The sequence below is a fragment of the Aethalodelphis obliquidens genome, unplaced genomic scaffold (assembly GCF_003676395.1).
Source record: "Aethalodelphis obliquidens isolate GAN/ISIS:26980383/991018 unplaced genomic scaffold, ASM367639v1 scaffold1, whole genome shotgun sequence".
NCBI classification, from domain to species: Eukaryota; Metazoa; Chordata; class Mammalia; order Artiodactyla; family Delphinidae; genus Aethalodelphis; species Aethalodelphis obliquidens.
The window spans coordinates 11,795,678-11,822,294 of record NW_020837945.1 but is presented as its reverse complement, the minus strand read 5'-3'; the positions used below and the strand labels follow the sequence as shown (position 1 = coordinate 11,822,294).

The 26,617-nt window shown below is 43.8% G+C and overlaps 1 protein-coding gene across 2 annotated transcripts; it reads left to right on the top strand.

The window, feature by feature from the left end:
- Window positions 1–224: 224 nt before the first annotated feature.
- On the top strand, window positions 225–26,210 carry IFNAR2 (interferon alpha and beta receptor subunit 2). 2 transcript variants are annotated; one of them, XM_027101240.1, is made up of 9 exons: window positions 225–450; window positions 6,461–6,552; window positions 8,072–8,113; window positions 9,514–9,637; window positions 10,992–11,164; window positions 13,172–13,332; window positions 14,732–14,900; window positions 20,271–20,401; window positions 24,771–26,210. In XM_027101240.1, exons 2-9 carry the CDS (start codon window positions 6,498–6,500, stop codon window positions 25,476–25,478), a joined length of 1,563 nt encoding a protein of 520 aa, XP_026957041.1. In that variant the 5' UTR covers window positions 225–450; window positions 6,461–6,497; the 3' UTR covers window positions 25,479–26,210. The 2 variants fall into 2 exon arrangements, with proteins under 2 accessions (XP_026957041.1, XP_026957043.1); XM_027101242.1 differs by lacking the exon at window positions 20,271–20,401 and having other exon boundaries at window positions 345–450; window positions 24,771–24,887.
- Window positions 26,211–26,617: the final 407 nt, after the last annotated feature.

Sequence of the window (26,617 nt, the reverse complement as noted above, 5' to 3'; positions counted from 1 at the left end):
TCCAGCCCTGCTGTAAACACAACAGCCAAAATCCTTTCTCTCTTCCCCAGTGGAGCTTACATGGAAGAGGGGTGGCGGCGGAAGGCGCCGTCTTAATAAATCTGGGTAAATTACCAAGATCTGGTGTCCCCGCCCCGCCCAGGCCCGAGCTCTCCGCTGAGGGCCGGCGCTCGGCGCGCGCACCCGCACTAAAGACTTGCTCCACCTCTCGGGGAGGAGACCCCGAGGACCTATCCGGGGCATCCTCGGAGCGGAGGTTGAGGGCCACCACCCCGCCACTTCTCTCGCCTTTGCCCTAAGACAGCCGTCACTGCCGAAGGGGCCGCCAGCCGCGCGCATCCTGGTCGCGAGCGCCGACCAGGGGTGCGGAGGGGTGGCGGCGGAACCCGGCTGCGGAGGGTGCGCCCGAGGCTGGCACCCCGAGGACAACGGCGAGGCCAAACAGCCGAGGTAACGTGGGGCTACTGGGGTTGCGGGGACAGGGGGCGGGGACCGGGCGAACGCCGCCTCCCCGCAGCCGCTTCCCGGAATCCCTCTCCAGATTCCTGTCTCTCCCGCGACCCGGACTCCACGGGCTCCCGCGGACGCTCCGGGCCGGGGTGGGGGGGGTTTGCCGCCGCCCTTCTCCCGGGGGCCGCCCCCTGCCCACGCCCCCCGCGACCCGGCGGGTCGTTGGAGTGGGTCCACTGACGGGCCCCCGCGGCCGCGCTGCCCTCGGCCCTGGCCGGCCGTCCCGCGCTCATCGCCCCTCCTGGGAGCCGTCTTCACGCGCCCAGCCCTGCGGCTCCACCACCTGCCACACCGAGGGTGCGGGCCGCTGCGAGATGAGAGCCACTGTCAAGTTCAAAAGTAAAACGCCTCTCGATCCACAGCGCCTTGCAAAACTGGGTTACCGGCTCGGGTCTCCGGTCCGGGGTTTTCCGCCCGCCCTCCAAGAGAGCAAACTGACTTTAGCCATCCCTTGTTCCCGGGCGAAAGAGGGTCACGGAGGGGCCACCGGAGCTGGAGTGTCCTATGTCCTTTCAGACCCATCGCTTGGAAGCTGGAGGGAGGACGGGGCGATGGGACAGCGTCGCGGGGACAGGAGTGGGTCCCCCTCCAGGGTCGGGAAGGAATGAGGAACCGGGTGCGAGTCGACGCTCGCGTTTCAACCCTGACCAAAGAAACCAGTTAAACCCAGTTAAGTGGATCCATCAACCCACTTGTGTGGCTAGCGATGGCTTTGAGAAACTCTAGATGTCCCGTCTGTCTGTCTGTCTCTCTCTTTTAATGTTTGTTTGATTTCCTTGCTTTTGTTTGGCAAAAAGTCTTAGAAACTGAGCAGAACGAGGTGGGAGGTGCAGAGGCAGGTGCAGCCAGCGAGAGGGCTGGAGTCCCCCCCTCCCCCAGGTGTCACACTAACTGACCCCGGCAGCTGAGACCAACAGGCCTTCCGTCGCTTGTCCCGCATCTTGGACAGGTTTCAAAGTATCCTCCACCCTACCGTTCTGGCTTGGAGACGAAAGGGGTGGAAGCGAGGCCATAGCAAAATTTGCTCTAAAGAAAATGTTTCCTAGTAATATGCGCATCTGTGATAAGGTTTGACCAGTTTGTCGCAGGAAATGACTTGATTCCCAACCACTGCACCACCAAGGAAGTCCTAGTTCTCTTGTTTGAAAGCATGGATCGGTAAACAGGGTCGAACAGTTAGAATGCTGTGAACAGATCATATTCCAACTTCCTGATGTCTTGTAATTTTCTTTAACTTTAGAGGGATATTTTAGGGAGCTATTCTTTCTTATGGAAATCATTTAAATGTCAACAATTTCTTCAGCCTTTGCTTCAGTTTTTTTTCCAAGTAAAATTAAATTTAGACAGAAACATCTGTGTGAGTGTGTGTGTTGTGTGTGTCTATGCACAGAAAGATCTCTGGGATTCTGTTCACCTAATGTTAATGACGGAAATATCAGGATGCTGGGATTTTACTTTTATACATTATTTTTAATTTTTTTAATGAGCGTGTAGAAGTATTTTTACCAAAACAAGACATAAACTAGAAACAAATATGCCAAGATGTAAACAGTGGTTGGTGCTTGGTGGTAAAAATAAAGATGATTGTTACTTTCTTCTTTGTGCTTTTTTTTGTATATATTTTTTTAATTTCCAGGAGAAAAAGTATGTAGTTTTATTTGTAGAGTCTTTCTGAATCCATTCATTCGTTGATTAGCAAAGATGCGCAAGGTGTCAGGCTGTGCTGGGTAGGAGAAAAGACAGCATTCTGCTCTCTACCAGGAGAATAGGGGGCAGCAAGTTCCGTGAGGGTTGTCTGTCTGTCAGTCTGTCTGTTTAGGAGGAGTTGAAATTCAGAGAAGAATCACTTTGCCCAGGTTGCATCTCTTTGAGCTGGGCCTTAAAAATGGATAGTTTTTTGTTTGGGTAGCAATGGCAAGGATTGCTGGGTGGGGAGTCGGGGAGGGGGCAGGGTGGGTGGTGATGGGAGTGTCAGAGCAGGATGTGATGTGTTGCCCAGAGCTCCGCACTTGTGTGGGACAGTAGTGGGAACACTGGAAAGGCTGGTGGCAGCCTTGAATTCAACCTAAGCCTTTGGTTTCTTGTCAGGCAGCAGTGAACTACAGGCTGGGCTGGTGGCAGAATTTGCAAGGCCCAGAGCAAAATTAAAATGCAGGGCCCCATTGGATTAAAAAGTAGGAAAAAGTACCACCAAAGGTACTAAAATATAAAGCCTTTTCTTTTCTTCAATGGTGTCTCTCAACTTGCCCTTTTTTTTTTCTATTGAAGATCATTCTAAGTAAAAAAACATAAATTTAATTACTAGCATGAATCTTACCATTCTCCTTTATATTGTGCAAAAGCCAGATCTAAGTGCGAACGTGAGCATTTAATCCAAGTGAAGAATCACCGAATTACAACTGGCATTTCATAGCACACAAAACAGCAGACTTGAATTCAAGCTAGAAACACATTAAAAAGTCCTCCTGACTATCACGCTATCAGGGCTCACCCAGGGTTTTCTAGAGAAATCCAAAAGATTCCAAGTCAAAATTGCCACCTACCACCCATGAGCTATCCAGGCACCTCAACTTATCCCATAATATTGTATCCATTCAGAACATCCACAGAGATATCTTTGTGAGATGTGATGTCATCTCCCATCATTACTCCTCAGCAGAGGGCCTGCACGGTTGTGGACGTTCCCTAGGTGATGGGCGCACCAGGGTTGTAGAATGCCACTTTGCGTGTGACTCCCTTGTTATCTGGTCATCTGTCTTGTGGCCTCTGGTTCCTCTGTTTTGTTCTGATGGTATCACATCTTTGCCTTTGTTCTGCATCTGCAAAACCTTCCCTGTCTTCAGCAGCTGAGAAGTACACACACACTACTACACAATTAGAAGTCCCGCTCTCCTGTGCTGGGCCAGGGGACGCTTCTTCCCTCTCTTTGTTCCTGGTGACTCATACTCCACTTCCAGTTAGGCTTCTGGTACTAGATGCTTGCTTGCTTGGAAAATCTAATTTCCCATCTTGGCATCCTGCCTGGATTTGTTCATGAAGCTCCTTAAAACTCTCCCGGACTCCAACCAGATCAGGCTTCCTGAAGCTCTCGTTACTCTCATCACTGTAGCCGGGGCCGGCTTCAGTCCCCAGGGACCCTGCATGCAGAAGAGTCCCACACTTGGTTGGTTGCTCTCCTGTGGTTGTCTTGAAATTCTTAATCATTTTATCTTTGAACTTGTGTTTTGTTAGTGAAATCTGGTGGGACAATGGAACACACGGCAGGCTTGGAGTCTCAGTTCACACTTGGGTCTTACTCGCCCCTTCTCTGCAGGATGGGGACCCTGCCTGGCCTCTCTCTCTACACCCCTTGACTGTTGACACTCTTCATGGGGGCAGCAGCTGGGTTGCATCCAGTGGGAGACTCCCATGTTGCACTGATGCCCACCTGGCATGTGTACAGGGAGGGTAGGCCAGGCAGACTGGAAGCTGCCCCCGGCCCGCCTCACCCAGGGCGTGGCTAGCTGGTCCATCGCGGGTGAAGTTTCTAGGTCAGCCTTGATTCAGGTACATAGCGTGGCAAGGAGCAGAGGTTTAAAGACACTTCAGCGTCACCAGCACGCCGTGGATTGGGATAGCAGATCCTTGGAAAGGGGAGACTCAGGGTTTGATTTTCCCAAGCCCATCCCAGGCTGGTGTGCTGGGTGGCAACAGGAGAGGGTTCCCAGCATCCTTCAGGTGCAAGTGCATGTGTGCACCTGTGGGGAGTGGCACTGGCCCTGAGTATCCTGTGCATGAGAGAGTGCTTCTTGAGCTGGCTGTGTGCCTGGGGGGACCCTCTCTTCCTCCTTGCTACCTTCCTGAGTCTGGTTTGCTTCTTGAGTTTGCTACTTCAAGGCATGCTCCCGTTTTCATTTTGACTCGGGGCTTGATGCTGCCTCCGTGTTTTGGGGGACTGAAGAACACCCAGTTGTTTGGATGGAGGGAGACAAAAGCTCCGAGGGAGAGAAGGAATGAGACCGATTGGGGGTTCCTTAAAATGTTTGAAGAATTCCTTTCTCACCTTGGAGGGAGGAAGACTTTCTAGCTGTAACTCAAAATGCAGGTGCTAAGAAAGAAACTACCTTTAAATCTGAAAGCATAGAACCCAGAAGTTTCTGCATGGTTTAAAAAACACAGATAAAAATAAAAAATAAAAAAAATAATTAAAAAAACACAGATAGCACAGGCAAATCAAAGGACAAGTGACAGAGAAAAGTGACAACGGCAGAGAAAAATTAAAAAAGACATGATTCATATCACAAAGGGCCAGTTTCCCTCATACTTTAAAAGCTCCTTCGAACCAATAAGAAACAAAAGCAACAGCTCAATAGAAAAATGGGCAAAGATACAGACAGATAACAAGAAAGGAAATAGCTCTTCCATCTATGAAAACATGCTCAATCTTACCCAGAATAAGAAATACAAAATGAATATTAGTCCGAAAACAACTTTGCATTTATGAATTTAATTTTTAGAAATCCAAGAGCTTGATGGTTATCACGATCATAATCACTACCCATCCCCACAAGCACTTCCTTTGTGGGGAAGCAGAAATTCTCGCACGTCGCAGGCAGTTGTATACATTGTTACAGCCACAAGTGGCGAGAGTGTGACTGTTTAGATCAAAATTACAAATGCAGGGACTTCCCTGGTGGTCCAGTGGTTAGGACTCTGCGCTTTCATTGCAGAGGGCACGGGTTCGATTCCTGGTCGGGGAACTAAGATCCCACAAGCCACACGCCGTGCGGCCAAAAAAAAGCAGGAAAAATTACAAACGGCCCCTTTGTGCCAGGTCTCTTCTGTCTGCCCCTGCAAACCCAGCCTCCACCTTGCCCACCCTTTCCTGTGCCCTGGGATCCTGTCTTGTATGGGTACAGCTGCCCGCAGCCTTGTCCTGTGACTTCTGATTGGGTTCAGCCAATGGGGAGCCCCAGGTAAGAGAAGACAGTGAGGAATGTTTATCCCTCAGCCCCCTCGCTGCACAGTCACCTAGGGTCGGCTTACATCCTAGCTCCTCACACAGGATTCTCTCCTTCCAAATTCCAGTGTTGATATCTTCCCCCTGCGCCTCAAGCCCAGGATGATAAGAACCCCTGCTGTTGTTAGTTTCAGATACTACACTCCTCCTTATGGTTGGCCTGCATCTGGCTCACACATTTGTAAATAGTCCCTTGATTAAAATCTTCCTCAAATTATCCTAACTTGAATGTGCTGTTTCCTGCTGGGACCCTGACTGATACACCCTCTGGCCTAGCAATCCTACTTCTGGAATCTTTCTCACACTTAGACTTGACATGTGCAGAATAAGGCATTTCCAAGATTATCCATTGCAGAAACAGTTGGCAGCCACTCAGATGTTCGTCGTGGGGACTGATTATATAAATCATGGTATGTCCATAGAGCAGACTATGCAACTATTTAAAAACACAAGGAAATTCTCTTTGGTGCTGATGTAGAAAGATCTCCCCAATATATTTTTAAGTAGAAAAAGCAGGAATTGGACAGGGAATGTATATGCTATCTCTGTGTAAAAAAAAAAAGGGCTGGGGGGGGATAAGAGTACATGTTTGTTTTTGCTTATGCATGAAGATATTCTGAAGAACTCACCAAAAAAACAAATAAAAATAGTTTTCTGAAGGAAGCAAGACTTTTCACTATTTACTTTTTTGTATATTTAAAATTTTGGAACCAAATGACTATGTTATCTGTTCAAAAGTTAAATTTAAAATTTCTACCTGCCTAGGTAGGGAATTGGTCCCAGAAGCTGAGGTAAAGCTGCTCCTGTAATGGGGTAAATGGTCCAGCTCCCAGAAGGGCCTGGAATCAGGAATCTCCTGCTGATCTTTCATTGTCTTGTCTTTGCCCGTTATCTTTGCAGTTTAATGAGACACTTCAGAATTTTGATCACCTAATATTGATTGCTTTTCAGATGTGAAAGTAAAGAAAGGACATATAAAATAACAAAGATGGTTTTGAGCCAGAATGTCTCAGCGGTTGGACCACTTAATTTGTATCCCATGGGTAAGTGTTACTTTTCTCATAGCTCCATTGCCAGGGACCCTGTTAGGGAGTAGCCAATTGATTTCCCTGCCTTGAGGATCCAGTATCAGCTGCGCAGCCGCATAGCACAGGGATATCAGCTCGGTGCTTTGTGACCAGCCGCATAGCACAGGGATATCAGCTCGGTGCTTTGTGACCGCCTGGAGGGGTGGGATAGGGAGGGTGGGAGGGAGGGAGATGCAAGAGGGAAGAGATATGGGAACATATGTGTATGTATAACTGATTCACTTTGTTATAAAGCAGAAACTAACACACCACTGTAAAGCAATTATACCCCAATAAAGATGTTAAAAAAAAAAAGAGCCAATTGGAACGTAGATAGGAAACAAACGTTAATGGTTTGATTCACAATGGGTTTCTGCCCTACTGTTGTTTTAGGAAAACAAACAAATAATAATTAACTTAAGGCTCAATAATGAACGGGGTTAGCCTCACTGTAATTTGAAGAGTAATTTCCCTTAATACCCTCATTCTAATCCAGGGTGGAGTTTATCACTCTATTCCTACTTTGGAAAGAGGCCAGACGCCTTATCTCCCTCCTCAACACAAAATCAAAAAGTCATCCCTGAACTTTGGTTTCCACACTTCATTTATTATTGATTTCTTTTTCCATAGCCCTATTCATGTGTGCCTTTTCTTTACCATTCTTTTGATTCTATTTCAGTATCACTGTGTCATCTGTTCCATAGTTTATCAGTAAGGTAGCCATGAGTTGGTCACTTCTCCCCAGACAAGTGCCATGCATTGGAGAGTATATGACAGCCTTGTTCCCCCACCTACTAAAAATGCCCCTAACCCACTCCCCGACTCGCCAAGTTGTGGTGACATCCAGGAAACAAATGAGAATCCCCGCTTCCCATCGCCAAGACCTTTCTTCTTCCACCAACCCTGGTAAATATCTTTACCTTAGAAATCCTTTAATTAGCAACATGCTTATTCATATTCTGAGAATTGTTCCAGACAGATGACTGCTTCTCAGGACAGTCCCTCAACCAGCCAACCCTCATGACTAGGATCAGCTCCCAAACATCTTACTTTGGATCCGGTGAGGACGAAACATCCTTAGACATCAGCTTAGGTATCAGCTGCTGATACCAAAGTCAGCTCTCTAAGAACCGTTTACTTGGGCTTCCCTGGTGGCGCAGTGGTTGAGAGTCCGCCTGCCGATGTAAGGGACACGGGTTCGTGCCTCGGTCCGGGAAGATCTCACATGCCACAGAGCGGCTGGGCCCGTGAGCCATGGCCGCTGAGCCTGCGCATCCGGAGCCTGTGCTCCGCAACGGGAGAGGCCACAACAGTGAGAGGCCCGCGTACCGCAAAAAAAGAACCGTTTACTTGAGCTTTTTTTCTTTAGCGCAAGAAAAGTCTCAATCCAATATAAATACATCTGTGAGGAAGAATCCCAGACTCAGAGTAGCAATCGTAAATTGAACCTGGTGAAAGTGTTGTTGCTTGTCTAACATGTTTTTCTTCTTCCCAGTGCACATCAGCCTCATGTTTGGTATTTCGTATGTTTTGCCTGGTAAGAGATTTTTCTTGGCTTGACAAAATTTTGTGTAAGGGTCAGAGTGTTGGAGTGACCATTTAGAAGTCAAAAGTGTGGGAAATATGATTCCTGATCCCAGATCTGTTGCCATTTTGTTTGAATCTTTTTCCTCAAATACTTTCCCCCTGGGCTTCCCTGGTGGCGCAGTGGTTGAGAGTCCGCCTGCCGATGCAGGGTACACGGGTTCGTGCCCCGGTCCGGGAGGATCCCACATGCCGCGGAGCGGCTGGGCCCGTGAGCCATGGCCGCTGAGCCTGCGCGTCCGGAGCCTGTGCTCCGCAGCGGGAGAGGCCACGGCAGTGAGAGGCCCGCGTACCACAAAAAAAAAAAAAAGCTTTCCCTGTTAAAGGAGAATTTAGCCAATACTGGTTTTCACATTTGTCTCATAAAACAATTATAAGAAATTAACACTAGAGTTAATCTTTAAACCCCTTAAAAGAATATTCACCTCTTAATATTCTCACTAATGGAAGAATGAGGAGACACAGACTGTACCAAACAAAAAATCATCCAGAAATAATTTCCCATTAATTTGCATTCTTCCACCTGTTACCTGGTACCTGGTACCAGATAAGGGAAAACACACTTTTTTAAACTAAATTTCTTACCTACATATAAACCTGTCCACAGAACATCACTATGCATTAAATATGTATCCAGCCTTGTGATGAGTCCTGGGGGATGAAGATTTAGAAACCAAAAAGCCAAGGCCCAGGTCCTAACCACAGGAAACTTTAACCGTATAAGGCAGGGTTTGACAAATGTAGCTGTGAAGTCTCCTTTGCTGCTGCCACTTCCCAGCTACCTAACATTACATAACTCGACTTCTCAATTTCACAGTCTGTAAAATGGGTGTGTTCATAGCACCTATCAATACTTCAGCATAGGCTTGGGGATGAAATGGAAGATTCAATCTGGACACACATTCTCCCTCTCCTCTCTGTGATGGGGAATTCAGAGGAGGCCAAGCTTGCCATGGGCCAAGCTACTTAGGGGGACTGGAGCAGGGGTTGAGGGTTGACTTGAGAGGATGGGGTGGCCCAGGATGACATAGGTTGTTTTGATCCAAACAGCCACTGAGAGTCAGTGATAATTGGGTGAGCCCAAATTCTGTTTACAAGTGCTGAGTTCCTGTTTCCTAAGCTTGTCCACCCTGACAACGTGTTGCTTATCTATTAATCGTATTAATAGATTATCGTGTCCAGCCAAACCAGTTCCTTCTGTGTTTCCAAGATCCCAGGGCTCTTGGGAGGGCTTCTCTGCTAGAAGCGTCGGGCTCCAGATCCCAAGGGACAGTTTGAACAGTGGCCGAGGTACAACGCTGGGCTCCAAATTTCAATCTGTTTCTTTTTTTTTTCTCCTCTTGTTCCCTTTAGATTTTTCAGATGAATCTTGCACTTTAAAGATGACATTACGAAATTTGCAGTCAGTCTTATCATGGGAATTAAAAAACCATTCAATTGTACCAACTCACTATACATTATGGTACACCATCATGAGGTTGGTTTGACATTTCATTTTTCTCTTGCTAAATATATTATCTTTCTATAATGTGGGGAGTGGGGAAGAGGTGATCTTACTTGTGATAGAGCTTTTCTCTCTCTCCCCCTCTTTCGCCCCTTCTCAATTTCGGTTTTTTAATCAGAGCTTTAAAAGTCTAAAGACAAAAGACCCATCCATTTTTAATTACACTGAATACTTGAACAACCCAAAGTTATTTTTGACAAAGCTTGCATTTAGAACCAAAGCTGATTTCTACATGTCAAAGGCTCAGAAGCAAAATAATTATTGTGTCTGTTTGTCACAATTATTTCTCTAACTCAGTAAGTCTGGGTGTTGAAAGTGCCGCATTTTCTGAGGACAGAAGTCCAAAGATCTGGTGACCATATTGATGGGTTGTGTTTACTTTCCTTTACTCAGGGAGGCATGTGGCACATCAGAAAGCTGCCTGGTCCAGACTAAGACAGGCCCAGGTCCAAAGTCTGGCTTGGTCACTAACCCACGCAGAGTGCAGCCTCTCTGTGCTAATCTTCCTACTTAGGGGTTGCTGAGGGACTCATGACCTAATGGATGGAGCCCTCTTTGGCTCTCTTCTTCCCACGTCTAACAGTCACCCTCCTAAGCCATTACTTTGATCCAGTAGCCCTTCAGGGTGTCCTTTTGTTGGCTGTTTATTTGGCTTATAGCTCTTTGCTGCTGCTGACTGACCCACTGGAGGGCCTCTTGTGGGTTTCTCTTTGGTACCTGCTAAAGTCGTTAAGTTTCTCCCTGCGTTAGGCAGTCACATGTATCACCCACCTACCTTTCTGAAGCTTAAGTGAGCAGATGTCTGTGTTGTCCCCATATAGCACAGGCTGACTTAGGACTGGACCATGTGGTCCTCAGCCAGAGAGAGAGGGGTTCTCAGCGAGGGGCATTCATGATTGTCCTGTAGGGGCCAGGAAATCTGGGGCCTCTGCCATGAACGCCCAACATTTGCTCCTTCTTTCATACAGCAAATATTTACTGAGCACCTACTACATGCCAGGGGTCAAACCATGAACCAAAATCCCTGCTCTCTTGGAGCAGACATTCTGAAAGTAGGCAGAGATATCAGTAAACAAAGATATAATGGGGCAGGCGGTGGCAAATGGTATGAAGAAAAGTAGAGACAGGAAAGAGGAATCAAGAGAGAGGGGTGGGGGGCACAGGGTAAGGTGTGCCATTTGGAATAAGGTGGTGAGGGCAGAATAAGGTGGTGAGGGCAGATATTTGAGCAGAGCTAGACGAGAATGTGGAAGTGGGGCTTGCAGTTAATGGTTTCTTGTCACATAAATGCTAAAGTTTTCTTTTACCATTCCTTTGCCTTTCAAAGTAAACAGGAAGATATGAAGATCGTTGGGGACTGTACAAATATCACAAGATCATTCTGTGACCTAACAGATGTGTGGGTAAACATGACAGAGATGTACATCCCCAAAGTGGTTGGATTCAGAGGGAACGCAGAGCTGGTCAGTTGTGTGGGCTCTTTCTTCCTGGCAATGGACAGTGAGTCAATCTTGTTTATTATCTTCATCATCATCACCAAGATCATCGTTTTGTGCTTTGCCATGAAGTTGGAAGTTCTACAGAGGTGTTTTAGATGCAGGGCTAAGGTTCACCTCCTGGCCCTGCTACTTCCAACTCTGTAACCGTGGAGTGGTGACTTTTCTTCTCTGAGCCTCCGTTTTCTTCTCCAAAAAGTGGAATGCTAACCTGTCCTTTGCATCCATGCCTGTACGAGGCAGGCATTCAGGCAGTAGTAGCTGCAGTTTTTCTTTTGAATTTATTTTTTATTGAAGTAGAGTTGATTTACAATGTTGTGTTCATTTCTGGTGTATAGAAGCTGCTACGTTTTGCATTGTTTCACAGCCCGACAGGAAGCGGGGAACGGAGTTCGGATGGCCTGTAAGAGCTGTCACAACTCCTTGGGTCAATGTTTTCCTAATACTTCAGCCCCTGCCCCAGATCAGAGCCCAGTAGCTCTTGCACGTGTGAACGCCCAGGTGTGTGCACACGCGGGGCCCAGACTCAGAGAAGACTGGATCCCAAGAGCGGGTCTGCCCTCTCTTTCTTTCCCTACAACTGGAGTCAGCTCCCATTGGCACTTGTGTTAACAGCTACAGAGCAGCTGGCAGTGGCTCTCAGCCAGACTCCATCACTTCTTCAGTGTCCTGATCTGCAGCCTGTTTCCAAGAGAAAGATTCGACTTCAGGGTCCTGTTAAAGGCTGTGTAGGTGTATACTCTCATATATGTGCTTAGCAAAGCACGTATTCAGATGACAACTGAATCCTGCTGTGGCAAACTTAGATACTTATGAGATTCTCTGGAATTGTGGACTTGCCTGTTTGTGTATGTGTCCACAGAGAAAAGAAATAGCCCAACTTATAGAACATGGTACTCAGACCATTAAAGAATGTATATTAAAAGAGTAATGAGATCTCATTTTTCAAGACTCAAAATGGTAAATATTAAAAGTATGTAAATACCCAGATTTAGAGGAAATGCAGGGAGCGTGCTTTGACAGCCTTTCTGAAGGTATTTGGCAGTACGTATTGAAAAGCTTAACATGTGCCTGCTCTAATCCAGAATTCCTCTAATAATTTGTCCTAAAGAAATGATTACAGCCAAATGCAAAGATTGAGCTCTAAGAATTAGAGCTATAATCTATACTCATTGATGTATAGATTCTATTCAGAAAACTTAGAGCCAATCTAAATGTTCAAAAGAGTGAATTAGTTAAATCATGGGACAGCCGCTTAGTGGAATAGAATTAGCTGTGAAAAACTATGATGAAGAATCAGGGTCAGTGACTTTCTATAAAGGGCCAGAGAAGAAACACTTTGGGCTTTGTGGGCCATGTATGGTCTCTGTCACATATCCTTCATTTGTTCACAACCCTTTCAAAAATAACAACCATTCCAAACCTGCAGGCTGTGCAGAATCTAACCCACGGGCCCTAGTTTGCCAGGTAATGATGTAGATAAACATACATTAATATGTTTATGAAATAAATTAAGTGAAAACATATACCATGCAAAACAGTGTAAGAAGGACTTAATTTTAGTTTAGATGTGTGTGTGTGTGTGTACACTCGTTCAGTTTTTATATGTGTAGCTATATTTACACACGTACAGCATGGACAAAAGAGGATTAACCACATTCAGAGACAATCCTATCTGTATTTTCTGATATTTCTGCAATGTTTATGTGTTATTATTATATGAGAAGAAGTCATTTTCACTCTTGTGTTTAGAATACAACCTGAACATTGGGGAAATACTGACTTTCATCCCCAAATCTGTGTTCCATTTCTTGTGGTAATAGTGAACAAATCACTTCACTTTTATTGTTCTCAGTTTTTCACCAATAAAAAGAATATATAACCCACACCTCAACGAGGGCCATGGGGAATTAAAAGACAGTTGTAAAGAGGTATGGTTGTATCATGACAATGGTGTCATTACGGTTATGCTGTTTATTGACTGACCTTGGGGTTTGTTTTGTTTTCTAAGCACTGCCTTTGGACCCACCAGAGTTTGAGATTGTTGGTTTTACAGACCACATCAGTGTCAATGTGAAATTTCAGTCTGTCGCTCCCAAGATACTAAATGAGGAAGAATTACAGTTTTACTTAGCATTAATTGAAGAACAATCAGGGGGGACCGTTAAGAAGGTAAGTGGTCAAAACAGTACTGAGTTGGCAATGAATACATTGCCAAAAAAAAAAAAAATCTGTAATGATTTGAACAATTAAAACTGAAGGGTCTAGGCTTCTGTGTGGTCTGACTTCAGGAAAGAGGTCTCCGTAGTTTCTCTATAAAGGGAAGGAGAGAGATGCTGTGGTAGCTGGAGGAAAAAGTGAGGTCGAGGGAGGGACTCTTTAAGATGGAAGAAATGACAGCATGTTCATGTGAAGAAGGCATGTTCCGGGGCATGCAGGGCAGGGAGCAATGTCTGGGGGAGGAGATGAGAGTGGACGGAATCTCATGAGCACGAGAGGAGCAGGGACTACGCCTACGCGTCACAGTGGGAGGGAGCTTCCGGTGAAACAGGCAGCAAACGTTGCCGACTTAAGATCACACGATGACCACAACGACCATGCCAGGTATGCAACCCAGAGGTTCTGACTCTCCACTGTCGGTTTGCAGTTTCCCTTTGAGGACAGCCCTCTCACGATGACACTTGTGGTTTCTGTCCTTTTTCTTCCTCATTGCTTGTTTTCCAGGCATGAGCTTTTAGTTTGCTACGGGGGCGGGGTGTTCAAAAATAATTCCTCCTCCTTTCAAATATAAACTTGCAGAAAAATATTATTATAGAAGGCTGTATTTGAGCTGGTGGAAATCCTCATTTATAAAACTACTGGTAAGGATGTACTTTGAAAACTATAAAACATTATACAAAAGTTATTCTTCAGGAAAGAACCTTCAGATCATCTCTTTAATTCCAAAATGGAACAGAAGTAGCTGGGGAAGAAGAGGCAAAGTGTTTTTAAGGAGAAGACAGGGAAACTAGACATCAGCCTCAGTTCTGCCACAGATAAGCTGTGTGGCCTTGAGGAGGTTACTTAACCACTCTGAGCTGCAGTTTCCTCACCTGGAGAATGGGAATAATGCCTGCTTTGCAGACTCTTTTGATAATCAAATGAGTTAATATGTATAAACGCAGTTTCTGAAGTATAGACACGTATCATTAATGAAATAGGATAATCTTATTTTCTTATTTTTGCAAGATTATCTTACTGCAAACATGACATCATGGAGACCTTTATTCCTCATTGGGACTTTTTCCTCCTCATTTGTAAAAGGAAGTTGCTAGACTAGATTTCATCGTTTAAAAATGTATGTGTGCCTGTGTGTGTGCGTGTGCATGTATGTGTGTGTATACACGTACATGTAGTTTTGTGATAAATTGCTTGCCCCAAGTAACTTATAAAATACTTTTTCTTGCCAAGCCTATGATATTTCTATCCCTGTTTAAGATTTGAAGACAAATCTCTAAAGACTCTCTTAAGGCTTGCGTCTAAATGAAATTCTCACTTAAAGTCTTACTGATGTTTTTGTTTATTTTTATAGCATAAACCCCCAATAAATGGAAACGTCACTGAAAATTTCATTTATGTCATCAACAAGTTAATTCCAAAAACAAACTACTGTGTATCTGTTTATTTCGAGCCTAAACATCCGAGAAAAATAAATAGATCTCCCTTAAAATGTACCCTCTTCCAACCTGGATGGGAATCAGGTACGACAGTTTTTGAAAATTCATGTTTTGCTTTTACTCTGAGGGAAAACCTGTTTCAAGAAAAGAATCTGAAAGTCGTGGAGCAGCACAGGCATTTCTTCCAACCAGGGCACATCACAGAGATGTTTTCTGTCAGTCAGGCTCTACCATGTGGTGAAGTCACTTTTATGTTGCCATACCATGGGGACCATCAGGTATCTTCCTTTGTAACATCAGAAATCCTCCTGAAGTGGAAATGCTTTTATTTCAGGGAGTCAGGATCAAGTTCAGTTCTGTGTGCCCTTAGCCCGGCCGTTATTCAAGCCAAGTGCTGGAGGGGGCTGGGTTGCCGAAGCAACTGCCTGCAGAGGTATCAAAGGGTAGAATGATGGATGTGGTCAGGTTCATATATGTGGCCTGGCTCTCAGGAAGGTTGGCTGTAGCTCATAGATGAAAGAGAAACCTGCCAGTGTGGATGAGATAGTCACTGCTGAATGCTGAAAGCCCTTCTGTGACCAAAGCATCAGAACAGTAGACAGCATGCTCCCCGAACCTTCCTTCGAATGGAGGAATTTGCAGGGAGAACAGTCCTTCAGGCTTAGGAACATCCACTGCTGATTATTTTCTCGGGAAGTCACTAGGTCTCCAACTGTTTTGCCAAAAGTGAAAATCTCCCCCGCAAAGAAGCCTTTCTGGTTTCCCAACCGCAGTGAGCGTTTCTTTAATGCTCTGATCTACCAGAGTAAACATAAAATAAGACGAGATTTATAAGGAAGTGACTGTAAGTGCTATGGCTTGTGTCTGAAGTGAGCTTCACTAACCAGTGCCTGACACATCAGGGTGCAAGGTGTTTGCTGTAACTCCAGGCCGTGTGATTTTGTTCTCTAGTATTCCTCAGAATCAAGTGTTACACAGGCTAATTTTAAAGGAATGATACACAGGCCAATTTTATTTCATGACTTTAGTTTCAATAATTTATATAACGTCAGTTACCTATGGGCACACCTAAAACTGCATATAGATTCTTCATGCCTACAAAAATGTAAACCCCAAACAAATGAACATATCTATGTTCTAACACCAATTCTCAACATCAACCAAGTGTCCAGAGATTCGATTCATTTCTGATACTACAGGGAGTTAGCGCATGCCCCACAGGTTAAGGGGCTCAGTCCCACAAGGCTGCCTTCGCTACAGATGCCAGCAAGTCCTACAAGTCCTACAACTTGCCATACAAGTCCTAGGTCCCCAGGCTACCCACACTTCTGTCCAACCTGGCGACAGATTCAGAGTTTCCCAGATTTAATAGTTCGCTAGAATGACTCATGGAACTCAGGAAAACACTATGCTTACTCTTACCATTTTATTATAGAAAATACAAATGCACAGCCAGATGAAGAGGTACATAGTCTGGAAGACTGCAAGGGCAGGAGCTTCTGTTCTTGCAGAGACGGGATACACCACCCTCTCTATACTTTGATATGTTCACCAACCAGAATTTCCCCAAGCCTCACTGTCCAGAGTTTTTATTGGGTTCATTACGTAGGCATGGTTAATTAAATCATCAGCCATTTGTGGTTAACTCAATCTCCAGCCCCTCTCCCCTCCCTAGAGGTCAGGGGTGGGACCAGAATTTCCAGAAGTTCAGCTCATTAACATAAACTCAGATATGGTCCCTAAAAGGCACTCTATCACTGAGGAAATTCCAGGGGTTTTTGCAATTCTGTGCCAAGAACCAGGGACAAAGGCCAGGTATTATTATTATTATTATTATTATTACTATACCATGATCTTATAAACAAACAGAACTGTGAAACCAATTGAATGAAGAAATTATTTCTCCTCTGCTCAACAGAATACTTCTGTACTACAAATCTGTGGGGGGCTTTTTCCCACACCAAACACTTCTTCCACATCAGCTCATCGTCATACAATTTAACTCAATTCTAACACCATCTGCTTGGAGAAAGCGTCAGATCCCACAAGTTAAGGGCTCAGTCCCACAAGACTGCCCCTCCCCCACTTAAACGCCAGTCGCAGGTTCACGTTGTCACGTGGACTCTGACCAACAAGCTATAAATCGGAGATTCCCACAATCCTCTCCTTGGCTTTGATAATTTGCTAGAATGGCTCACATAAGTCAGGAAAACAGTTTACTTACTAGATTCCTGTTTATTATAAAAGGTTGCAACTCAGGAAGAGCCAGAAGGAAGAGATGCATAGGGCAAGGTTTGGAAGTTCTCCAAACCCCATCATTTAGGGTTTTGAAGGAGGCTTATGTAGACATGACAGATTAAATCCTTGGCCATTGGCAATTACTTCAACCTCCCACTTCTCCCCTCCCCAGAGGTCAAGGGGTGGGGCTGAAAGTTCCAACTCTCTAAATCACAGGGTCGGTTCCCCTGGCAACCAGTGCCCATCCTCTGGGACTTTCCAAAAATCATCTCCTTAATGTAAACCAAGTGAGGTTGAGAGGGGCTTGTTATGAATAACAAAAAATGCTCCTTTCACTTTCTTTGCTCTAATCACTTAGGAAATTCTAAGGGTTTCAGAACTGGGGACAAAGACTAAATATGTACTTCTTATTATAAATCACAATATCACAGCAATAAAAAACCCAGTAATATGGCGTGACAGACAGTGGTTTGCTGAAACTCAGTCTGCACTTAGGTGAATCCAAGCCTGACTAAAGGCACTGCTTCTTTGGAAGTTGATATCCTTGTTCTGTGATGGTTCAGTTTCTCCCCGACTTTTCTCTGTTTCACCCACTAAGAAATGGTCATGCAGCAGCATGCAGTCCCATCACTTCATGTTTCCTTGGTGTGAACACATCATCTTGCATATTGTCAACCTCCATTATTTTTATCATTACGTGAGACAGTTAACGTACAGGTATGCCTCACTATCCAAATATTTCATGTCCCAATTCTCGTCTGAAACTTCAGGAACCAAGTAGGTTCATATAACGTGGCCCCTCTCACTATCCAAACTGGCCGTGTGAGCCACCCTCAACTAGCCAAACTCAGGTGGGGAATTCTTGAAGGATGACCTGGGATCAGAGTTAACTTACTGGGACTCAGTGGTGAACACTGGTATCTTAAGGCAGTATTGATATGGGGGAATTTAGTCCAGAGAGCTGGAGGAATGTCTCCCCTTTGTCAAATATTAAACTAATTGGTTGGGTTTTTTCAGTAAGGTCCTGAGGGAAAGCTGTGCTTATCCATTTGACAAAAAAAAAATTTTTTTGGCCATGCCACATGCCTGCACAGCTTGCGGGATCTCTGTTCCCCGACCAGAGATAGAACCCGTGCCCCCTGCATTACAAGCGCGGAGTTCCAACCACTGGACCACCAGGAATTCCCCATTTGGCAAATATTTATCAGGGGTCTACTAGGTGCCAGATTCTTTTCTAGATACTGGGGATACAGCAGTGAACAAAACAGACAAAAATTCCTGAGCTTATAGATCTTATATTGGGAGACAGAGAAACAAGATTAAAAAATAAAATATAGTGTGTGTCAAGTGATGGTAAGTACTACGGAGAAAAATTAGGCAGAAAGGGTGCAGAGAGGGGGGCAATTTCAGGTAGAGGGTGGAGGCAGGAGCAGGGGTGGACCCATGGGTCAGAATTCCATGACATCATTGCTTCTCCAAAGAAATCACTTTGGTTCACAGAATCCTCTTCAGGAATGTAAGCTCTATACGTGTAAGAATTTTGTATTATAAAGGTGTGCCTTTATGGCTAGATCTGATTGTAGAACTGCCATTGATATGACATGCCTTCATTCATTCTTCTTTTTTATTGGAATATAGTTGATTTACAATGTTGTGTTAGTTTCGGGTGTACAGCAAGGTGAATCAGTTATACATATCCACATATGCACCCTTTTTTAGATTCATTTCCAATATAGGTCATTACAGAGTATTGAGTAGAGTTCACTGTGCTATACAGTAGGTCCTCACTAGTTATCTGTTTTATATACAGTAGTGTGTATATGTCAATCCCAATTTCCCAGTTTATTCCCCCCCTTTCCCTCCAGTAACCATGAGTTTCTTTCTTACATCTGTGACTCTGTTTCTGTTTCGTAAATAAGTTCATTTGTACCATTTTTTTAGATTCTACATAAAGGCATATGGTATTTGTCTTCCTCTCCCTGACTTACTTCACTCAGTATGACAAGCTCTAGATCCATCCATGTTGCTGCAAATGGCATTATTTTGTTCTTTTTTTTTTTTTTGGTTGAGTAATATCCCATTGTATATATGTACCACATCTTCTTTATCCATTTGTCTGTTGATGGACATTTAGGTTACTTCCATGTCCTGGCTATTGTACATAATGCTGCAATGGACATTGGGTGCATGTGTCTTTTCTAATCATGGTTTTCTCTGGATAAATGCCCAGGAGTGGGATTGCTGGATCATATGGTAACTCTGTTTTTAGTTTTGTAAGGAACCACCATAGTGTTCTCCATAATGGTCTTACCAATTTACATTCCCATCAACAGTAAATGAGGGTTCCCTTTTCTCCACACCCTCTCCAGCATGTCTTGTTTGTAGACTTTTTGAAGATGACCCATTCATTCTTGATGGGAATGAAAAGGGTTTGTGAATCTTCTGCCATCTGAGGGAGCAGACCTTCCCCGAGTTTCTTTCTGTTCATTCTTTAACCTTTTGAAAGACTTTAAAAATATATGAGCCATCTTTACTTTTTCCTCTCCTGTATTTGTTTTGCCTGAGGCTGTGGCTCTAGGATTAATATTAAGAAAAGTCTTTCTGGAAATTTAAGAGAGCCTTAGTTATGTAACTATTGATTTCTTCTCAGTCCAGTTGGACTCACGGAAGAAAGGTATTTTCATTCAGAAAATTGAGATTTTCCAAAAGTAATGTTGACAGGAAACTAAAGGAGAACTCCTAACAGGACAAAGCAAGTTCTAGGCTCCTGGCGTGGCCAAAGTCCAGCTTCAGGGTGACGCAGTTGTTCTCTTCAGAAAAACTCCCCTTTTCCACTCCTCCCCGCCTGCCGTGCCTGCTGACTGTGCCTGTTGAGCATTGGAGACCTGACTAGTATGACTCAGAAAGCTTTTTTTTTTAATTTTGATAATTTACACTTGAATGGTCACATGTGGCTAGTGGCTGCCATATTGGACAGTGCAGTTATAGAGCATAATTATCTACTGGAAGAAATTGTACTTTTAGAAACTGAATTTTTATCAATTTTTAAAAATGTATACTTGGATTACTTTCCATTCTTTGGTATTTAACAATAGTTTTTCCAACTTTTGCCCCCTTGATAAACCCCTCCACCGCCAGATCAATGTACATTTATTCCCAACTGCAATTGTTCATTGGATTTATTTTGAAATAAAACCATTTAATTTTCATCAACAGAGTCATCAGAATCTGCCACAATAGGAGGAATAATTACTCTGTTTTTAGTGGCTGCTGTCTTCGTAAGCACTGTAATGATGCTGAAACGGATCGGTTACATATGCGTAAGAAATAATTTCCCCAAAGTTTTGGTAGGTATTTTTTTTTAATTCCTGTCTTTATTTTTCATTTTAACTTAAGAATTTTCATTATACGCTTAAATATTTCCACAGAAGAAAACCCCGTTGTCTCAAAACATCAAGGTGTTTTATCACTCTGGATTCCTTTCCATCCCTATAAACCTCTAGTTTGAATTTTCTGCTTTCTTTTTATACTTTGTCCACATATGATTTTCAATAATCAACATAGTTTTCCATTGTTATTAATGTCTCCCTTTTCCCTTAATCATTTCTCAACTGTAGGGCATTTGGATTGATTTCTTTTCCTTTCAATGTCTGTCTTTGGCCATTATGAACAATGCAATGAACATTTTTATACAGGTTGTCTTTTTAGTTTGGATTACTTCCATGGAATAGATACACAAAGTGAATTTATCTTATATAAAAATATAAAGGATTAATTTATAATGCTAGTGTCAACATAGAGATGGACACCTTTCTCCAAAGCTCTGCTGGCATTAATCATTTTTTCTACTTTTGTTCATTTATCGCAGTATAACTGTCCCCCAGAGTTGCTCTCATTTGTGTTCATTGTTAGTGAAACCAGCCATTCTGTCTTCGTATTTTCTCTCTGCTTCCCGAGGCATATTCTTCCTGCTCAGAGCCTTTAGCACTCAGCCAGGTCTGGGTATTGATCTTACATATTTCTAAAGCCTCCTCATGTGCTTTGACTCAAGCGCTTTGCCCATCATTTTTCATTTTCCCTATCGTGTCACTTTCCTTCTACATTAGAAAATTATCAGAAATATCTTATTTTTCTACGTTTGAACTCATTCACCTTCTTCTTCTTCTTTTTTTTTTTTTTTTTTTTTTTTGCGGTACGCGGGCCTCTCACTGTTGCAGCCTCTCCCGTTGCGGAGCACAGGCTCAGTGGCCATGGCTCACGGGCCCAGCCGCTCCGCAGCATGTGGGATCTTCCCGGACCGGGGCACGAACCCGTGTCCCCTGCATCAGCAGGCGGACTCTCAACCACTGCGCCACCAAGGAAGCCCTCTTCTTCTAATTTTTTTAACAGCCACAGATAAATATCCCTCCACAGGTGATAAAAGTGTAGGCTTTTTATTTTCTAATTCTTTTGTTTCTTTAAAATTTTTTTAATTGAAGTATAGTTTATTTACAACGTTGTGTTAGTTTCAAGTATACAGAAAGTGATTCAAGTGTACAGGAAGAATATGTATATATTCTTTTTCAAATTCTTTTCCATTATAGGTTATTACAAGATATTGACTATAGTTCCCTGTGTTATACAGTAGGTCCTGGTTGTTTACCTACATTATACATAGTAGTATGTTTATGTTAATCCCAAATTCCTAATTTATCTCTTCCCACCCCTGTCCCTTTTCCCTTTTGGTAAACATAAGTTTGTTTTCTATGTCTATGAATCTATTTCTGTTTTGTAAATAAGTGCATTTGAATCCTTTTTTTTAGATTCCACAAATAAGTGATAGCATATGATATTTGTCTTTCTCTCTTTCTTCACCTAATATGATAAACTCTAGGTCCATTCAAGTTTTTGCAAATGGCATTATTTCATTCTTTGTTATGGATGATGTACGCTTCTTTCTCTTGTTCTTATTCAGGTTGGGTTGGGGGAGGGATTGTTTGGGGGGAGGGGTGCTTTGGGAGGTTTTACTTACAATTAGTATTTGAACCTAGGTGGCATTTGGTTGTAGCTTATGAGAAGGAAATTGCTCTGTGTTGGATTTCATCCATACTGTGATCCCTGTATTGCAAGAATGGTTGGTTTTTATCTATCAGTGTAACTTTTATCTTTGTATCTTTAACAATGTATATTTTGAATCTTTTATGTTAGTGTTCAGTTGCAAGTTTACTCTCAGCCTTTACTCCAACTCTTCCGTTGGCCAAGTACTGCTTTGGCCTTGAGGTCTTAGGTAAATCCCACTCCCATTCACATTTCTCATGCAGCCTTGAGATTTAAAGGCCCCTAGCACCACACCCATCACCTCCTAGGTAATCTGCCTGAATTACCTAAACTCATTACTAACCCTCCTCCCAGGTCTCCCTGGGGCTCTTCCCATCCTTAAAATGCACCCAAATTATATGCCAATTATATTTATACCTGTTATTGTGTTAACCCCAAGGAATGACAGGAGGTATTGTTATCTTGTGTCCGCCTGGTATTTCTCCATTAAAAATTGTTACTCTGTGTTTAAGTAAAAACTCTAGGAATAGTAAAACAGAACACCCTAGGTCTAGTATGTTTGTGTATGTACGTTTAATCAAGAACAGATATTAAAAATTTTAAACATGGTCTTTTCTCTCTCTCCCCTCCCCCTCCCCTCCCCCTCCTTCTCCTCTTTTGCATTTAACAAATACGTGTTGTGTATTTACTGTGTGTCCACATGTTATAGGTGCTGGGGATTTAGATGTGAATAAAGAAAACAAACAATGTGCCCTTATGGAGCTTAAAGTCTGAAAAATGGGGGAAGAGACAATGATAATTTATAGATGATATGACTGGCTAAGTAAGAAATTCAGAATCTAGAGACGAAGTATTAGGACTAATAAGTTTAGCAATGTGTTACACACAAAATAATCAATATAAAAATGCTTGCATTTTTATACATTAGCAACAATCACTTAGAAAACAAATATATTTTTTTATAAGTTGCTTTTCAACATCCAAGAAATTAAGTACACAAACCATAGCAAAAAGCTCTGTGAATTTTCACAGACTCAATGTACCCACATAACTCACACCCAGATCAAGAAAGAAAACATGACCAGCTTCCCCAGTAGTCTCTCCTACCTATTAGTCACTGCCCATTTCCAGGATAACCACTTTCCTGATTACTAACAGCATAGATTAGTTTTACCTGGTTTTGAACTTGGAATCACACAGTTAAATGGAATAATGCGATTTAAATGAAAACATACCGTTTTTATAATACCATTACAATGGTAATAAAAATATTTTAAAAACAAGGAAGATATCTAACAGAAGATGTCATAAGCCCATTGTGGAGAAAATTATCTAACCTTATTGAAAAGCATTATCAAAGATCTAGTCAAATGGAGATCCCAGAGACAGACCCACCTATGTGGAAACATGACTAATGACAAGTAGGAATTGCAATGGGGAAAGGATTGACAGGTCAGTAAATGTTACCTATATGGGGGGAAATGAAATTGGATCCCTACCTCACACCATACACAAACATCAATTTCAGGCTTATTAAAGACTGTAATGTGAAAGGCAAAACTGTTAAAAGTTTTAGAAGGCAGTAAAGGAGATTTTCACTTTGGGGCAAGGAAGATTCAGCAGAAACCACGAAGAAAGAAAAGTGATACATCTTCTTACATTAAAATTGAGAACTTCTTTCCATCAAATGTTATCATAAAGAGAGTAGAATGTTAAACCAGAGACTGGGGGAAATTACATATAGCATAGATAATCGACAAATAATTGGCATCTAGATTATAGATTATATATAGAACCCCCATAAATCAATAAGAAAAATGATGAGCAACCCAATGGAACAATTCATCCCAAGGCTAGGTCTGGAGAGAGTCAGGGAAGAGTAGGCTTGTCAAATTGGGCAGCCTGAGCAAGAGAATAGAGAGGAGGAGGATGTCATTGATGATTCCAGGTCTGTGAAAGGAATCTCGTGACCACCCTCCTCAGCATGACCCCACTGTAGCCAGTCTCCTTAGCCCACCTCACCTTCTGTGTCCTGGAGGTGCTGGTTCAGAGCAAGCTGCAGTCTCCCTGCTCTTCTCATCTCTGACCCTTTAGGGGTCACCTGCCTCTTTAAGGTCCTCCAGTGCAGAGGGCTTTGACCCCAGTGGAATCGGCTCCCTAGAATCTCTCCTTACTCACAGTTCCTTGATACCCTTAAGAATGTCAGCAATCCAGGGCTGAAATCTATCCAGACTAAATGGATAGATTCCCCTGATAAGCAAGAAGCAGCGAGGAAATGGCAGTAGGAAGGCGTGGGCCAGTCTCTGCTGCAGGCAACCTCCTAGTTTGAAACCCAGCCTCCACCACTTAGTATTCCTGAAACTTGTGAAACTTGGGTAAGTTTCTTAACCTCTCTGCCTCATTTTCTCATCTGTAAAGTGGGGATAAGAATAGTAAGCCTACTTCATAGAGCGGTTGTGAGGGTAAAATGAATGATAACGTGTGTAGATTACTAAAAGCAGTGCCCTGCAAATAGTAAACACTATGTAACCATTAGCCATTGTTGTCGTTGCTTTTGTCATCGTCCTCATTACCACCTTCCCCATCACTGTGTAGTTAACCTCATTAAGTTTTATGATGTCAAAAAGTAAAGAACAAACACTCAGAATTGATCCCCTCTGTTGTTGTTTTTTTTTAAAGAATTTTAATAAATTGTCAGTCTGGGTATTTCCCGAGCTGCCTCCGTTGGAAAAAGTGGCTACCGTGGAGCTTATTCACATCAACAGAAAGAAGAAAGTGTGGAATTATAATTATGATGATGAAAGTGACAGCGAGGATGAAGCAGCCCCCCGAATAAGCGCAGGTGGTTACACCACGCACGGACTAACGGGCAGGCTGTGGCCCGCCTCTGTGTCCTCGGCCACCTTGGAGGACTGCAGTGACCCGGCTACTGAGGAGCGTGACCTGCCGGAGCCCGAGGCTGATGCTGAGGCCCTGATGGCACCAGGGCCCAGCCCCTGGCAGTCGGAATGCACAAGTAGGGGCTACCAGGGGAGAGGGAACCTGCTGCAGGACCCCTTTTCCGAGGAGGACAGCAGCCCCACGGAGGGGTCTGGGGACAGAATTGTCTTCAATGTGGATTTGAACTCTGTGTGCGTGAGGGCCCTTGAGGACAACGACGACTCAGAAGTCACTCCAATGTTACCATCTGGTCCAGAAGAGACAGTTGTGCTAGAGGACCCCGACGAGACAGAATCGAACCTTCTTCTGGTGGCCAGTGGAGAAGGGACACAGCTGCCTTTCCCCGGCCCCTCTGCGGAGTATCCGTGGCCTGAAGATTCTCCTTCTGATGAAAGTGACACTTCCGAATCGGATGTTGACATGGGGGATGGTTATGTAATGAGATGAATGAATCAAGAAATATTTAATTAACTTGGACACCTGCTACCTCCGGTGCTGTCCCTCCCAGCACCCGCACTTGCTCCTTTGGGGTCTCCAAGTGTTCTCCGACAGAAGGATTAGGAGACTGGTGACATCATCTGTGCAAATTCCCAGTCTGGGGAAGGGGAGGTGGGAAACAGAGTATTCTGGTATCATTCAGTGTGTTGTTTACCAGTTCAAAGTGATTTGCTTTGAAGGGAAAAGGCCCTGCCCATTCCCTTTATTCTCATGGATGTCTAATGTTTCTGCATCATGTTTCCCAGAGTAAAGAGCAGGGTTTATAGCAGGGGCAGTCAGCATTGTTTACCAAAGTCTCCAGGGAAGAGCTGGAAAGCAGCAGAAAAAGAGGAGGGAGGCTGGGCTGCCGGAGAGAAAGGAGGGGCACACACCAGGAAACAGAAGCACAGGCTTCGGGTTGGGTTAGAAGTAGGGAAGGTCCAGCCAAGTCTTGGGCACCTCCCTGATGATATTCTGTCGCCTACACTCTTGAAAATTCAACTCTCAGCCCCTTGCACAACCCTCCTCAATCTGAGTGAGGAAGACAGACACACCAAGTGCGGGCCGGGTGACTAATACAGAAACATTTGCATAAGGGAGAGGGACAGAATCTCTGTGTCATATTTTAAGATTTAATTTTGTACAATGGTTGGAGGTTGGTAAAAAAGAAAACACGCTTTTTAATATAAATTTTGGAATGTCTTCAGAGTTGTTTCTTATTAGACAGGATATATGTGCAGCGGATGTGTGGTTCTGCTGGCATCTCTAGGTTGCACAAAACTCCCTCCAACTCTGTGCAGTGGCCTATGGGGGCCAAAGGCACATTCTTCCTCCCTGCGTTCAAGTTCATGTGAGGTGTGTTAGCGACAGACGTCAGGCAGTGTCTTACACCCCCTGGTACTTACCCTGCTCTGGGTTTTCCAACCTCACCACTGCAGAGCTGAAAAAGAGGAAATTAGGCCTTTCTCAGCAGTGTTGTATGAGAAACGATTATTGACAAAGAAATGACTTGGCTTTGTGTTGTTGCTTATCCCTGGGGGGAGGGGGGAGTTAACGGTAAAGAAGACCCTCTCAAACTGGATTGGCTAATGGAGTGCTTTAAAATCAGT